Below are 17,958 nucleotides of genomic sequence, written 5' to 3' on the forward strand. Positions count from 1 at the left end.
TCTGGCCTCCTGGTCCAGATTTAGTAAAGGGGACAGATCTGAGTAATCCCCATTCCACTGACTTAGCATGCATAGTTGCAGCGGTCTGAGATGCAGGCGCGCAAATGTCCATTGCCGCGACCATTAAGCCGATTACTTCCATGCACTGAGCTACTGATGGGCTTGGAATGGAGTGAAGGACACGGCAAGCATTGAGGATTTTTGATAACCTGGACTCCGTCAGGTAAATCTTCATCTCTACAGAATCTATAAGAGTCCCTAGAAAGTGAACCCTTGTGAGTGGTGACAGAGAACTCTTTTCTATGTTCACTTTCCACCCATGCGACCTTAGAAATGCTAGAACTATCTCTGTATGAGACTTTGCATTTTGAAAGCTTGACGCTTGTATCAGAATGTCGTCTAGGTACGGAGCCACCGCTATCCCTTGCGGTCTTAGTACCGCCAGAAGTGAGCCCAGAACCTTTGTAAAAACTCTCGGGGCCGTAGCTAACCCGAAGGGAAGAGCTACAAACTGGTAATGCCTGTCTAGAAAGGCAAACCTTAGGTACCGATAATGATCTTTGTGAATCGGTATGTGAAGGTAGGCATCCTTTAAGTCCACTGTGGTCATATACTGACCCTCTTGGATCATGGGTAGGATGGTTCGAATAGTTTCCATTTTGAACGATGGAACCCTTAGGAATTTGTTTAAGATCTTCAGGTCCAAGATTGGCCTGAAGGTTCCCTCTTTTTTGGGAACCACAAACAGATTTGAGTAAAAACCTTGCCCTTGTTCCGTCCGCGGAACCGGGTGGATCACTCCCATTACTAAGAGGTCTTGTACACATCGTAGAAATGCCTCTTTCTTTATTAGGTTTGTTGACAGATGAAATCTCCCTTGTGGAGGAGAAGTTTTGAAGTCCAGAAGGTATCCCTGAGATATGATCTCCAACGCCCAGGGATCCTGGACATCTCTTGCCCAAGCCTGGGCGAAGAGAGAAAGTCTGCCCCCCACTAGATCCGTTTCCGGATAGGGGGCCCTTTCTTCATGCTGTCTTAGGGGCAGAAGTAGGTTTTCTGGCCTGCTTGCCCTTGTTCCAGGACTGGTTGCCTTTCCAACCCTGTCTGTAACGAGTAGCAGTTCCTTCCTGTTTTGGAGCGGAGGAAGTTGATGCTGCTCCTGCCTTGAAATTACGAAAGGCACGAAAATTAGACTGTTTGGCCTTTGATTTGGCCCTGTCCTGAGGAAGGGTGTGGCCCTTACCTCCAGTAATGTCAGCAATAATCTCTTTCAAGCCGGGCCCGAATAAGGTCTGCCCTTTGAAAGGAATATTAAGCAATTTAGAAGTCACATCTGCTGACCAGGATTTAAGCCATAGCGCTCTGCGTGCCTGGATGGCGAATCCGGAGTTCTTAGCCGTTAGTTTGGTTAAATGCACCACGGCATCCGAAACAAATGCATTAGCTAGCTTAAGTGTTCTAAGCCTGCTCAAAGTCTCATCCAATGGTGCTGTGCGAACTGCCTCTTCCAGAGACTCGAACCAGAATGCCGCTGCCGCAGTGACTGGCACAATGCATGCAAGGGGCTGTAATATGAAACCTTGTTGAACAAACATTTTCTTAAGGTAACCTAACTTTTTATCCATTGGATCTGAGAAAGCACAACTATCTTCCACCGGGATAGTGGTACGCTTAGCTAAAGTAGAAACTGCTCCCTCCACCTTAGGGACCGTCTGCCATAAGTCTCGTGTGGTGGCGTCTATAGGGAACATTTTTCTAAATATCGGGGGAGGGGAAAAAAGGCACACCGGGTCTATCCCACTCCTTGGTAATAATCTCTGTAAGCCTTTTCGGTATAGGAAAAACGTCAGTACACACCGGCACTGCATAGTATCTATCCAGCCTACATAATTTCTCTGGGATTGCTACCGTGTCGTAATCATTCAGAGCCGCTAACACCTCCCCTAGCAATACACGGAGGTTCTCAAGCTTAAATTTAAAATTTGAAATTTCTGAATCCGGTCTCCCCGGATCAGATCTGTCACCCACAGAATGAAGCTCACCGTCCTCATGTTCTGCAAACTGTGACGCAGTATCAGACATGGCTCTTGAGTCATCGGCGCGCTCTGTCCTTAACCCAGAGCTATCGCGCTTGCCTCTTAACTCGGGCAAATTAGATAATACTTCTTTCATAACATTAGCCATATCATGTAAAGTGATTTGTAAGGGCCTTGGTGTACTTGAAGGCCTTGAAGTACTTGGCGTTACAATCTCACGCACCTCCGGAGCGGGAGACGAAGGTACTGACACGTGAGGAGAGTTAGGCGGCATAACTTCCCCCTCGTCTGGTGATAATTTCTTTACCGGTAAAGACTGACTTTTATTCAAAGTAGCATCAATACAATTGGTACACATATTTCTATTGGGCTCCACATCGGCTTTTAAACATAATGAACAAGCAGATTCCTCTGTATCAGACATGTTTAAACAGACTAGCAATGAGGCTAGCAAGCTTGGAAAATTCTATACCAAAAAAACTTTTCAAGTAATACAGAAAAACGTTAGTTATAGCAAACAATTTTTAGCAGAAAAAACGCATGAAATTAGAGTATTGCACCCACTAGCAAAAGGATGACTAACCCCTCAATATCCAAAACGACGGATAATCAATTTAGATTTAACGCTTTTATCACAGTCAAACACACTGTCACAGGTCTGCTGTGACTGATTACCTCCCTCAAAAACGAATTTTGGAGACCCCTGAACTCTGAGACGTCCTGGATCAAGGAGGAAGAAGCAGGAAGACTGCTAGAATTTTAACTGCGCAACAAGGCGCTAACAAAAGGTCCCTCCCACTCATATTATGACAGTGGGAGACCTGAAATAACGGTCTCTATGCCGAATATACGTTAGCCATGTGGAAAAAGATCAGCCCAAAGATTTATCACCAAAGTACCTCACAAAACGATTAACATACCAGTAAACGTTTTAAAATAAACATTTCAAGTGTCATGTAAAGCTATCACTAAGCCTGCTACCAGTCGCTTCTACTGCAGTTAAGGCTCATACATTATTTCAGTATTAACAGAATTTTCTCAGTCAAATTCTAGTCCCTAGAAAATAACTCTACTGCGTATACATTTACCAGCCTGATACCAGTCGCTACTACTGCATTTAAGGCTGTACTTACATCATATGGGTATCAGCAGTATTTTCTTAGTCAATTCCAATCCTAGAAAATATGTACTGCACATACCTCATTTGCAGGGGACCCCGCATGCTATTCCCTTTTCTGAAGTTACCCCACTCCTCAGAATGCTGGAGAACAGCCAGTGGAACTTAGTTACGCCTGCTAAGATCATAGAAAAACGCAGGCAGATTCTTCTTCTAAATACGGCCTGAGAGAAAAAAACAGCACACTCCGGTGCCATTTAAAATAACAAACTTTTGATTGAAGAATAATTAAGTAAAAAACTCCAACTCCTCTCGCGACCTCCTCCTTTGTTGAGGGTTGCAAGAGAATGACTGGATATGACATGTGAGGGGAGGAGCTATATAGCAGCTCTGCTTGGGTGATCCTCTTGCAACTTCCTGTTGGGAAGGAGAATATATCCCATAAGTAATGGATGACCCATGGACTGAACACACTTAACAAGAGAAATAAGTGTTGGTTATCTTTTTAAACAATTTTGAAGTGCCGAGTTTCTTTTTAAGGTAATAAAAGAATCATCTAGAAATAATCATACTGGTCTAAGGTAAAGTCAATGTTGCAATACAAGATTATTAAAGATTAATACAGCATGTGCTGTACACAAAAATAAGGCGGCAGCTAATGTGGACGTTTGCGATACTGCAAAACAAACTACAATATTTAAAAAAAAAAAAAAACATTGGTAATTTCTTTATACATGGAAAACTAATTTTCCTTAGTTACACAGCACAAGGATAATCCTAGTGACACATCCCTTCTACAAAGTTTCTATAGTGAATATTCAAGTATGGGATACATTGTGCATATCCAGTGTAAACACCTAAACAGTGCATTTGTAAACATTAAGTACCTAGCAGCATTCTACCCTACAGAGAACATGCAAACCCCATACCTGTGAGCCGCATCTGGGTCGGCCTTGCGATGGGAGCGCTTTGGTTTCAGAATATGCTGTCTGTTGCTCCCAGACAACCGCTCAGGCTGGTAAATGTTGCCTAGAGATTGTGTTTCTAGTCTTGGTGCTTCTGTCCTTGTTCTGCAAAAGGAAAACTATATAAGTAATCATAATATACACCACTAAAATTAACAGAAATATGCAGAATACCTACAAGCAATTTAAATTTTCCTACTTTATTAAAACACTTTACAACTTTACAGATAGCACGACATTACTGTTATATAAGTGAATGCATTTTTAATAGACATGAATCAAATACTGCAATCTAAAATGTTAAATAATGAACGCAGTTTATTACTATACATGAGATTAATATTTAAACTTTCCTATAACTCAATACTGAAAATTAAGAGTTTTTCTAATCAGATTGGAAGTGAACATGGCAGGCTTTGCCAGCCTAAATCTGCATCATCTTTTCCTTTTTGGCATTTAAGGAATAATAAAGTCGAAAGTAAACTTGCGTCATTCTGACAAAGTATGTCAATTTTAAAAGGGACAGTCTAGTCCAAAATAAACTTTCATGATTCAGATATAGAATGTAATTTTAACCCCTTAACGACCAAGGACGTACGCCACACGTCCTCAAAAAAATGCAGTTAATGACCGAGGACGTGTGGAGTACGTCCTTGGTCTGGAAAGCAGCTGGAAGCGATCCTGCTCCCTTCCAGCTGCTTTCCGGTTATTGCAGTGATGCCTCGATATGGAGGCATCCTGCAATAACCCCCCTTGGCCATCCGATGCAGAGAGAGCCACTCTGTGGCCCTCTCTGCACCGGACATCGATGGCCGGTATCGTTGGTGGGTGGGAGCCGACTTGGGAGGCGGGTGGGCGGCCATCGGTGAGATCTGGAAGGTGGAGGGGGCGGAGCCTTCGGGGGCACGCGCGTGCACGGGGGGGGGGGGGGGGGGGCGCGAGCGGGTGGGAACCGCTACACTACAGAAATTTTTTTTAAAAGTAAAATGTCAAATAAAAGCATCTAAGGGATCTGGAAGGGGTGGGGGGTTGGTATTGGGGGGGGGGGGGGGGAAGCTACACTACAGAAAAGGGACATTTTTCAATAAAAAAAAGCATATTATTCACTAAAATGGGTACTGGCAGACAGCTGCCAGTACCCAAGATGGCGCACATTAAGTCAGAGGGGGAGGGTTAGAGAGCTGTTTGGTGGGGGATCAGTGAGGTTGGGGGCTAAGGGGGATCCTACACAGAAGCATATGTAAATATGCAAAAAAAAATGCACAAAAAAGCCCAAATTTTCCTTTTATTTTAGTACTGGCAGAGTTTCTGCCAGTACTTAAGATGGCTGGGACATTTGTGGGGTAGGGGAGGGAAGAGAGATGTTTGGGAGGGATCAGGGGGTCTGATGTTTCAGGTGGGAGGCTGATCTTTACACTAAAGCTAAAATTAACCCTGCAAGCTCCCTACAAGCTACCTAATTAACCCCTTCACTGCTAGCCATAATACACGTGTGATGCGCAGCGCCATTTAGCAGCATTCTAATTACCAAAAAGCAACGCCAAAGTCATATATGTCTGCTATTTCTGAACAAAGGGGATCCCAGAGAAGCATTTACAACCATTTGTGCCATAATTGCACAAGCTGTTTGTAAATGATTTCAGTGAGAAACCTAAAATTGTGAAAAATTTAACGTTTTTTTTTTTAATTTGATCGCATTTGGCGGTGAAATGGTGGCATGAAATATACCAAAATGGGCCTAGATCAATACTTGGGGTTGTCTACTACACTACAGCTAAAATTAACCCTAGAAGCTCCCTACATGCTCCCTAATTAACCCCTTCACTGCTGGACATAATACACGTGTGGTGCGCAGTGGCATTTAGCGGCCTTCTAATTACCAAAAAGCAATACCAAAGCCATATATGTCTAATATTTCTGAACAAAGGGGATCCCAGAGAAGAATTTACAACCATTTATGCCATAATTGCACAAGCAGTTTGTAAATAATTTCAGTGAGAAACTGAAAGTTTGTGAAAAAAATTGTGAAAAAGTGAACAATTTTTTGTATTTGATCGCATTTGGCGGTGAAATGGTGGCATGAAATATACCAAAATGGGCCTAGATCAATACTTTGGGATGTCTTCTAAAAAAAAAAAATATATACATGTCAATGGATATTCAGGGATTCCTGAAATATATCAGTGTCCCAATGTAACTAGCGCTAATTTTGAAAAAAAAAATGGTTTGAAAATAGCAAAGTGCTACTTGTATTTATGGCCCTATAAGTTACAAAAAAAGCAAAGAACATGTAAACATTGGGTATTTCTAAACTCAGGACAAAATTTAGAAACTATTTAGCATGGGTGTTTTTTGGTGGTTGTAGATATGTAACAGATTTTGGGGTTCAAAGTTAGAAAAAGTGTGTTTTTTTCCATTTTTCCTCATATTTTATAATTTTTTTTATAGTAAATGATAAGATATGATGAAAATAATGGTATTTTTAGAAAGTCCATTTAATGGCGAGAAAAACGGTATATAATGTGTGGGTACAGTAAATGAGGAAGAGGAAAATTTCAGCTAAACACAAACACCGCAGAAATGTAAAAATAGCCTTGGTCCCAAACGGACAGAAAATGGAAAAGTGCTCTGGTCACTAAGGGGTTAAACAAATATTCCAATTTCCTTTTATCGCCAATTTAGCTTTGTTCTCTTGGTATTCTTAGTTGAAAGCTAAACTTAGTAGGTTCATATGCTAATTTCTAAGTCCTTGAAGGCCGCCTCTTATCTCAGGGCATTTTGACAGTTTTTCACCACTAGAGGGCGTTAGTTCATGTGTGTCATATAGATAACACTGTGCTCACACACGTGGAGTTCCAGGGAGCCAGCTCCGATAGGCTAAAATGGATGTCTGTCAAAAGAACTGAAATAAGGGGCAGTTTGCAGAGGCTTAGATACAAGATAATCACAGAAGTTAAAAGTTTATTAATATAACAGTGTTGGTTGTGCAAAACTGGGGAATGGGTAATAAAGGGATTATCTATCTTTTTCAACAATAAAAATTCTGGTGTAGACTGTCCCTTTAAGACACTTAAACGAATCCGGCTTGCTCCAATCGTTGCGTGCCCTCTTTGGCGTCCTAGCTCGTGAGGTCATGCAACGATTGGAGGAAGTCTGATTCGTCTTCACTGTGCTAAGTACAGCAGGAGCAGCGGGCGAGGATCGCCGGTCTGCTATCCATAAACAAAAGGCAAGTATTTTTAAAAAGCAGCTTCATTGTAAATTTTAATGAATGAAAGAGCATTTTTTAAAAACGGCCACTTATTCATTAAACTTTACATTCACTTAAAAGTGAATGTCAATTTTGATGCTAAAGTGCCAGGTTTTTTAAAAATTTCATTAAAAACAGGGGCACTTTAATTCATCAAAATTTACATTTCACTCCTGTTGTGAAAACAACAAACTTACCTTTTAATCTTGACAGCAGCTCCAGCTTCCTCCGATCCCCGCAAGACATTTCTGACGTCATAAATGGATAGGTCATCCTCCAATCACGCCTTCCCCCGGGGGAATCAGCGTCTGATTCAACGCCGTGATTGGAGGAAGCCGGATTCCTAATTTTAGACCCAGGAAGAGGCTTTGCGACGGGTGGAGGAAACTGGAGCGGCTGTCAAGTTGAAAAGGTAAGTTTTTTTTTCACAACAGGAGTGAAATATAAATTTGATGAATTAAAGTGCCCCTGTTTTTAATCACATTTTTAAAAACTGGAAACTTTAGCATCAAAATTGACATTCACTTAAAGTTTTGTTTTGTTGTTTTCTTTGGATTCTCATTGTTTGGGTGTGTGATATTTTTTATTGCATGTGCTGGTAAAAGAGGCTCCTGGTATTCTTAACATATCCGGACCTTGCAGTTCCATTTGAAACAAAAAAAGAGTTATAAAAAAAAAAAAAAAAAAAATTTAGTTTATTATTTACTGAATAAGCTGTATTTTTATTTCAAGTTTAATACTGTTATACACACTCCATTTTATGTTTCCAATGTAACAAAATGACTATCAATTTTTAAGAGCACTCCAAACTGCACTCCCCCCCCCCCCATTTTTTTCCAAAAAAATCCACGTTCTCTGGAAAGAGATAAAAATTCTTCTCCATGGCTTTAAAATCTCCAGAATTTTACACCTCTAGTTTCAATGTTCTGTACAGGTGAAAACGTGATGTCTGATTAAGCACATATATTACTAGCTCTGCTGAAGAATTTGATCCCACCTTTACTTATAAAGCAAAGCAGAAGGTGGTAGAGGAATATACCAAAAAGGAAACTTTGTATTAAGGAAAATAGAGCAGTAAAATAATCTGTCCCAGAGATCACAACCTATAAATAACGATTATGGTTTTGTTCTGTGCATATATCTGTCTCACTGCTTCTAAAGCACTGACTTTTAATCCCAACTGCAAGTTTACTACAAGTTATTTTGCTGTAGCCTGTGCTCACATAGTTGGCGCGTGTTATCTTTACGGAAATGCCTGAAGATAGAATTTCAGAATCATAAAGGGCATTGCTCTTCTGGGTGCTTTCATTACGAGGGTGGATCTTGCTGCTTTTCAAAGATTTACCTCTGGGGCTTTTTGGAACCTCAAACCGTAATTGTTTTCCCTATCATGTTAATGAACAGGAATCATGTGGTTGCCTCAAATTTAAAAAAAGGCACAAATGGACTAAAATCTGCTATTTAATGAGAGGGTAAATTTTAATGAGAATCCATGCAATAACCCTTTATTATTTATTTATAATCATTTAAAGGGACAGTAAATAAATGTTACATAAATCTATCCAGTGCAAGAGAATGCAACATTTAGCTGAATGGAAAGCTTGTGCAGCAAGCAACTGATGCTTTTTTTTTTTTTTTAAATTGCAGTGCCAAACAGAATGTTGATAAAGGTTAGGCAAGTAAAAGTTTCAGTGAATAACAACTTTTTAAACAGGTAGGTCTACCCTTATGATATATAATTCTGCACATAATGCAACGTTTTTTTTTTTTTTTTTTTTTAATGTTTACTGTCCCTTTAAATGACAAAACTTTTGTTATATTTAATATTTTATTTCATCTTGTGCTTCACATTACTGTATTTATACCTGCACATATACAGAACAAAATGTACATTTTCCTTGTTTGCCAAGTACCTATGACTCAGTTATTAAAAACACCCACTGATTTAACAAATGCTCAACAATGAAAAAAGGAACAGATATATGGCCTGTTGAGGAAAACATTACAGCAGCAAACTAGTCTAGCTGCAGAACTGGAGCTCCACTCTAGACAGGAAACATGTGACCTCCACTCAAAGCTTTTTTTTTTTAATCAACTTTAATGTAACAAACAACCTATAGACAATCATTCTGAAAACTAAACATTTTGCAGCTTTCTTGTTCTTCTTATTGTGCACTCACAGTGGTCTATGCCGATTGTCATTTATAACGTAACCACTGTGAGTGCACATTAAGAATAAGAAAGCTGCAAAATGTGTAGTTTTCAGAATGATTGTCTATAGGTTGTTTGTTACATTAAAGTTGATTAAAATAAAAAGCTTTGAGTGGAGGTCACATGTTTCCTGTCTAGAGTGGTGCTCCAGTCTGCAGCTAGATCCTTCTCAACAATTTGAAAGTAGCCATGTTATAGGTTTGATATTAAATCAAAACTGTAATAACTTAAATTTCATTACACTATTATCAACCATCTGTGTTCTAATTATGCACAGTACCTGAATGCACACTGAAGGCCAGGGGGTGAGTATCCAGATATGACAAATTCTGTGCTTGAAATTTCTCTTCACATTTTAAAACAATAACCCAAAATAATGCAGATTATTCTACCAAAATGACAGTGGCAAGCCTTGATTGGCTCATTCAAATAAAACAAGTAGTGGGGTGAAATTGCATACTCTTTCTAAATCATAAAATTATTTATTTTTTTGTGTCCCTTTAATTATGGCAAGACTACAGAAATATCTTGTATTAACAATATGCTACATATCCCTTGGACCAGGGCTCAGCAAACTTTTTTCTGTATAAGGGAGAGGCAGTAAATATCTTAGGCTTGGCGGGCCAAAAGGAAAAAAACAAGGATATTACGTAGAAAGTTCTACAACAACAGAGAACAATTCCACAAATATCTATTGATACAATTCAATGTGACATACAGAATAAACAAACTTAATGTGTTTGCAGTCTCTCACTTTTTGTAAATTTCTGCAGCAATGAGGTTTGCTTTCAAATGTTTTCATTTTTCTAACCGTTTTTCCTTTGAGTTCATAATGCCACACACATTCTTCTGTCACAACTACACAACTCTGCTTTGTAGCATGAAAGAAGACAATATATAACAAAATAAGAGTGGCTATGTTCCAATACTATTTATGGACAATGAAATTTGAATTATATAATTGTCATCTGCCATGAAACATTCTTTTGACAATATGTAAAAATCATCCTAAGCTCGCAGGCCGTACAAAAATAGACAGCCGGCCTGATTTAGCCTCGGACTATAGTTTGCCTACCCCTGCATTGGACCAATTAATCCGACGTGAACCTAATTAAGCAAATAACCTGAAACTGTATAGTAGGTTCTGTCTGTGGTAAAGTTACTTACTTCCTAAGTATGACAACAGCACGTCTTTCTTTGATGTCTTGCGGTCGGATACAGTGGGTAATTTCATCTGCTGCGTATCCACTGCAAGAAAACAAAGGTAACAGTTACAATGTATTATTATTAAAAGTCACTTGAACATACAATACTTCAGTAAGAGGAAATGCATTACTGTATTCACATTTCTACTCTACTAGTTTATCAGAGAGCTATTAACACCTTAAAACCAGGGTTTGACAACATTTTTTCAAAATCTACATCTGTTTGGAGGCATAATTGATTTATACACATATTCTACTAACCTCAGATAAATTAATGGAAAAAAGGTGTTGAGAATAAGTAAAATGAGCCAATTATCTATATTTATTATTGTGTGGACCAGTAACTTTCGCCTCCTGACAGGAGCATTATTATTATGATACTCTCAACCCTGTATGCCTGTGAGGTTCCAACGCACATGGAAACAAAGCCCTAGTACGGCTTAACCAGTAAAGTATTAACGCTACATGCTTTATCGGAATCATCAATATGACGAGGATCGTCCAGGAGCCCGGTCTAAGCAGCACTTTACACACCCAATAGTTACACTTCTCCCCAGAAAATGTAACAAAACACGAGTTAGCGAAAAAAGGAGATTGTGAGAGGCGCTCAGTGGCAGTCTGCTCTTCACTACTAGTATTGTTCAAGAAAAATTAAAGGGTGCGAATCAATTTTGCAATAAGTATATTACCCACTTGGAATGACAGTTATATATCAAGTGTATGTCAGCATTGAATTGTATATTTGTATCAATTGTTTCTGACTTAGCTTTTAAAACAGTATCTAATTATTAATTTGTGTTTAGACACCTTATATTTTTAGCTACAATTAGAGTGTGTATGATTGTTCAATTTTAAACTTTTTTTTTTAAACACCGTAAAAAAACTAAATATATATATATATCCGAATATTTTCGGTTGGATATCCTTGTGTGTAAATAAGTATTTTAAAGCACATATGCTTTGGGGAACTTAGTTTTTTGTCTTATCTTGAACGATACTAGTAGTGAAGAGCAGACTGCCACTGAGCGCCTCCCACAATCTCCTTTTTTTGTTATCGGAATCATGCAAGTTTCATTTTGCCTTTCCTATCCCTTTAAATCAGACTCGCTAAGGTGCTCTTTTTGTCTTTGTGGTTGCCAGGTTGATATATAGACCTGGGTATTTGTATGGTCATAAGCTGTGTTGACCTACTGGCTACAACAAAAAATGGACCTTGGTAGCTTGTCATATGCAGTCCTCAGCAGTTTCTTTCCACTGTGTGCTGAGAGGTCCTGATGTCTAGTGCAGCCTGCCAATCTGTATGGGTCCATGGTGTGACTAATGCAGCACCCAGAGTCTTAACACGCACAACATGCCAAAAACCACTGCACTATTGGTCAAAAGCTTTATACAAAACTCACACCACAACCAGTTATTCTAGGAGCTGCTATTTACCAGCCCACTGTGCTCTTTGACACCATGGTCTCATCCTATGCTCAGCTATTTCACAAAATGTATCCAGCCTTGGACAAGGACCCTACCAGAGCAGAAGAGAACAGCAAGTGGCATGGCCCTGAAGGAAAATGGCCTCCAAAATAAAAAGTACTGTGGCTGAAATTGCGAGAAGCATTTTCTACTGTACAAATAAAAAGCAGTATGGCAATAGCAAAGGGCTGTCAAACCCAGGTGCCAGGCCTATTTTTTAAAACGACACCCTTGGTGCTTAGGTTCACAAACTGGACAATTATAAGATGAATCATCTAAGCTGTTCTCAGTTGAAACAAGTTCATGTTTTGCTAAGGGATGCGATTTGTCCCATAAACAAGATCTTTGGAATTAAACTATGTAGGCATGAACGGTTGCGCAACACAAAATTTCCAAAGAAAACACTATTAGTTTAACAGGATGTCCCTACAGTATCTCATTGAAAGGAGGGGCTGACAAATTTAGATCCACATATCAACTTGTGACATTAGATGACCATTAAAAATAGAGTAGAATTGTATAATCAATACTATACATTCTATAAACATAGTACTGGGGTTATTCCTTGCCTCCCTCTAGTCAGTGCCGCCATGCTGAAATTTTATCTTTCACTACATTCCTGTGCGGATGTGTGTGCACATGTGCAGCAACTCTATTTCAGATACCTGCAGTGAAACCTAGGTTACAAAACGGCAGCAACCATAATTAGAGGGAGGAGCATGAAATATACTTGGTGTTTAATGTCCCTATAGAAAGACAATGCAATGGCACATCAATCTGCCTATTTAAAATTCAGAGTTTCTCCTGACAAAGTTTGATTGATAATGGAAATAAATTGAAAAGTTTAGTTTTTTTAGGGCATGCTATCTGAATAATCATTTAATGTTGGCATTTATGTCCATTTAAATAAAACTGAACATTGGGAACAAGAAGTGAAACCAAGAGCCATAAATATGAGTTATGAAGTCAGCTACATCAAGACATGATACAAGTAATGATACAAGATCAGATTTCAGATACCTCTGCTTTCTATTTATGGCAACATAGAAAGTAAGAAGGGCTTCCCAAAAGCACTTGTCAGACTATGCCTACTTAGGAGTTTAGGCTTTAAAGTAACATGAAAGTCAAAATTAAACTTTTCATGGATAAGATAGAGAATGCAGTTTTAAGAGACTTTGAATTACTTCTATTATCAAATTTAATTTGTTCTCTTGGTATCCTTAAATGAAAAGCATACCTAGGTAGGCTATGGTGCTGTAATACACAACAGAGCTAGGTACTTATAAAAGGACACCCCCCCCCCCCCGAGAATATAAAAGGGTTAGTTAATGCAATTTTTTTTTTTTTTTTTTAAAATAGCCAAACCCACCATTTGCCTTATTAGGAGCTAATGTGGGCTTTAGTCCAGACAAGGCTATCCACCGCTATTAAGTTATTACAAAGTACAATGTTTTGCAGTTATCATATAAAGCCAAATAGGGGCAGATATGTAGCATGATTTGCCTTGAGAAGTTATCACAGGGCATTTCAAGTTCCGAGAATTAGAAATTGCTGAACTTTCAGAAGTAAATTACATGAGGAGCAAAATAAATAATGAAAATAATATATTGTGAATTTGTTTCATTATGCATAAGTACATATTTTATATACAAATATCAATGTGTTTACTGCCCTTTTAAATGTTCAACATATGTTTACAAAATGTATTGCGCAGAGTAGCAAATAGAATACTCTGTGGTTAAAGGGACACTGAACCCAAATGGTTTCTTTCGTGATTCAGATAGAGCATGCAATTTTAAGCAACTTTCTAATTTACTCCTATTATCAATTTTTCTTCGTTCTCTTGCCATCTTTATTTGAAAAAGGCATCTGGACAGCACTTTTTTTTTTTATTTATTGGATTGGATATTGAATTTATCCACCAATCAGCAAGGACAACCCAGGTTGTTGACCAAAAATGGACCGGCAGCTAAACTTACATTCTTGCATTTCAAATAAAGATACCAAGAGAATAAAGAAAATTTGATATTAGGAGTAAAATTAGAAAGTTGCTTAAAATGTCATGCTCTGATTCACAAAAGAAAAAAAATTGGGTTCAGTGTCCCTTTAATGAGCATACAGTCCTGGTACAATAGCAAAACTGGGATTATTTACAATTGGGTTATAAAACCACTGAGTATTAACTACAAATTTGATCTATTTTGAGAGCCTCATAACTATTTTAAGCACAACATTTGAAAAACGTGTTTGTCCAGTTCTGACGCTTAATCTAGATTAATCCTCAATTTAACACATAGTAATTGCTATGACCTCTGGATTACATAAATACTAATAAGGTTATTCAATATTCCATAAACCAGAGCAGTAGCCACTAATCCTACTTGTCAGTAGAAGGGTATGAAAATTACTAGGATAGTAATAAAGAGAAGGTGCATCTATGCTAGAGTTGTTTGACTTGTGGTTTATGTAAATGTCTCAGTGGTTTGCAAATCAGAAAATTACAGAGAAATGTGTGACTAACATTTAAAACCCTTTGATTGCCAGGGTGAGTGGCAACACATGACTGGCAGCCTACAAATTTAATCAGGACTTAAAAGGCCAGAAACCACATCATTTCCTAACATTTTGTGTGTTATCCTTTATACCAGGGGTCGACAGATATAAATACTAGGTGCCAGTGGCTCCAAGGTTTGTCGAGCCCTCCTTTATAAAGTTATATATAATTATTCCTAGCACGTAAAATATGTATTGCTGGATTCCGATTATTCTTGCAGCCTCCTTATTTGAATTTGTCACCCCAGTTAATTTCTTTACAGTGGCACACACCACCTGTATCAGGGCACTAGCCACAAGCAACCAAAATAATTAGATATGTGAATAATAACGCAGTGCTTGACAAATGTGTTTAAAAATTAGGAGCCAGTAAGAATATTTAGGAGCCAGGCATATTTTTAGGAGCCAGACCGTTGGATTTGTATATAGACATATGGAGAATAACCCAAAAAGTTAGGAGCCAGGGGTAAAATTCTAGGAGCCAGTGGCTACCAGGCTCCTGGGTTTGTCGAGCCCTGCAATAACGTATTGCTTAAAGGGCCATAATACCCAAATGTTTAAACACTTGAAAGTGATGCAGTATAGCTGTAAAAAGCTAACTAGAAAATATCTCCTGAACATCTCTATGAAAAAAAGAAAGATATTTAACCTCAAAAGTTCCTCAGTAGCCACCTCCCATTGTAAAGAATTTCTAAGCAGCATTTTAGTGTGTCTGTCCTGGGACAGCTGAAAGGATGAGCCTCATGAACTCTCATATTATTTCACCAATCAGGTAAAGGAAGCTTACTATGAAATCTCATGAGAGTTAAGTCAAATCTCATGAGATCACAGTAAGAGTTCATGACCTCAGCACTGCTGATGCTGATTGGCTGCTGTTCATTTCTTCATTTTTTTTTTATTTTTTTTTACCTGCAGCTGGGAGCAGGTGAAGTATAACTTTTTACACAGAACTTACTCTGCTGAGCTGAGGAAATTGTGAGGTAAAACATCTTCCTTTTTTACATAGAGATGCTCAGGTGATATTTTCCTGTCAGCTTTTTACTGCATCAGTTTCAAGTGATTTAGCATATGAGTATTATGTCCCTTTAAGTGCTAATGTTATGGAGGTTATAATGCCAAGGCTTGACCAATCTTGGTGGCAGGCCTACTAGAAATGTTTGTCCTTTAGATACAAACGTTTTATTTATGCCAAATACTGTATATGCCTGATGAAGTACAGCGCTATTTGCAAGAACAAAACTTGTCAGATCAATTATAAATGCACACATAATGCTCTACATTTTACTTTATTCAAATGCATGTTTTATACTTAAATAATTTTTACATTTTGGAGATTCCCTCTGTTAACACATGTTGTACTCCAAAATACAACAAACAAAAACCTTGGCTGACTACAGAGTCTTGCTGGCTTCTAAATTCCATATAAATCTACAATACCGTGAACCTGTGATTTAAAAAAAAAAAAAAAAACAGAACCCAAGATCCAACATTGTAGCGCCAGGAGTCAAGTTATTTGCATTTGCCATTTCTGATTAGATACACAAGACACTATGGGTCGATTCTGAAGCTGTGGCGGACAGGGGCACACATACGCGCCTCTGGCGTGCTGAATTCCGCTGCCGGAATTCAGCATTGCATACGAGAGCTATTTTGCACTTGCGTGCAATCCGCCCCTTGCCCGCACACAGCCAATCACATGCGGGCAGGAGCTGTTAATCTCCCCGGTTGGACAAGACCAGGGAGATTGAAAACCGCCACTGAACCCAATTTTTTTTTCTTTCAGGATTCAGATAGAGCATGCAATTTTAAGTAACTTTCTAATTTACTCCTATTATCAATTTTTCTTCAATATCTTGGTATCGTTATTTGAAATGCAAGAATGTAAGTTTAGATGCCGGCCCATTTTTGGTGAACAACCTGGGTTGTTCTTGTCGATTGGTGGATAAATTAATATATTATTAATTACCAATAAAAAAGTGCTGTCAAGCATTCTGAACCAAAAGAAAGCTTAGATGCCTTTTTCAAATAAAGATAGCAAGAGAACGAAGAAAAATTTATAATAGGAGTAAATTAGAAAGTTGCCTAAAACTGCATGCTCTATCTGAATCACAAAAGAAAAAACATTTGGGTTCAGTGTCCCTTTAAGGAAGCTCTGATGACTGCTGTTTGTTAAATACAGACTGCAGGTTTTCTTGTAAGAACCTGCAGTTGTAGGCAGACGAAGCCTGCCGAGGGGTTTGATAAATCGACCCCTAAAAGTACATGTATATAAATAAAGGGAGCTGAATCACAGCAGTATTTCTGTATTGTTGGGAAATTACTGGTCCTTATCAAACGCCAACATGTTTCTGTATGCACCAACTGTGTGCAGTCTAACTAAAGTATGTTTGGGCCTAGAAAAAAGGTAATATTCTAGGGGCAAATATTAGACGGTTTTAAATAAAAATAAAATTTAAAGAAAAAAGCCTTGTCTACTGCAGCAACATGCTAAAATCAGCTTCTTCAAATAAGACAAGTGAATGGGGGACTATGACCACTAAAAAGCATTGCAGCTAACCAGATATCCGTGTATTCATAAACGTTTCTACTTTACGTAATTAATGAACAAAGTTAGGTCCCTTTAAATTTGCAGAGCTCAAGCCAAAGTATTTTATGGTCAAATACAGTATTTAGAAACAACTATTTCTTAGATCTCACAAGTCCGTGAGTTATATTTTGAATTTATATGTACCAGTAATGGCTAACTTTAGCACCCTTGATGTTTCGGAAATACAGTACATTTCCCATGATGCTCAACTAGACTGCAGAGGGTCTAAGAATCATGGGAAATGTAGTTTTATAACATCTGGCGTACCAAGGTTAGCCATTGTTGATATTACACACGTGTACAGGGGTGGAAAAAAAATATTACTATATAGTTTACTAATCAGAGGTTAAGAGATACTAACCCACTCAATGTTAAAGCTAGGGGAATTTTTATTTTTAAAAAGTCAAAATATGTACTCATCCACGGATAGTGGAAATTTCAAGCCATGTATCTCTCCATTACTATGTTATTTTTGTTTAAGAGATATCTAGATAGGTAGCGTGCACATTTCTGGAGTACTACAGAACAGAAAACATTCCTGCCCCCTACTGTTCTTGGAAATGTATAACC

At 38.4% G+C, this 17,958-nt stretch overlaps 1 protein-coding gene across 1 annotated transcript in view; it reads right to left on the reverse strand.

Annotated features, from left to right (window-relative positions):
- ALKBH5 (alkB homolog 5, RNA demethylase) overlaps positions 1 to 17,958 on the reverse strand; it is a 40,453-nt gene that overhangs the window by 17,132 nt on the left and 5,363 nt on the right. Inside the window, exons 2-3 of the mRNA XM_053694725.1 lie at positions 10,747 to 10,827; positions 4,083 to 4,223 (exon numbers count right to left, since the gene is read on the reverse strand). Of these exons, the coding sequence (XP_053550700.1) occupies positions 4,083 to 4,223; positions 10,747 to 10,827 (222 nt within the window). The remainder of the gene's footprint in view (positions 1 to 4,082; positions 4,224 to 10,746; positions 10,828 to 17,958) is intronic.

The sequence above is a fragment of the Bombina bombina genome, chromosome 11 (genome assembly GCF_027579735.1).
Source record: "Bombina bombina isolate aBomBom1 chromosome 11, aBomBom1.pri, whole genome shotgun sequence".
NCBI lineage: Eukaryota > Metazoa > Chordata > Amphibia > Anura > Bombinatoridae > Bombina > Bombina bombina.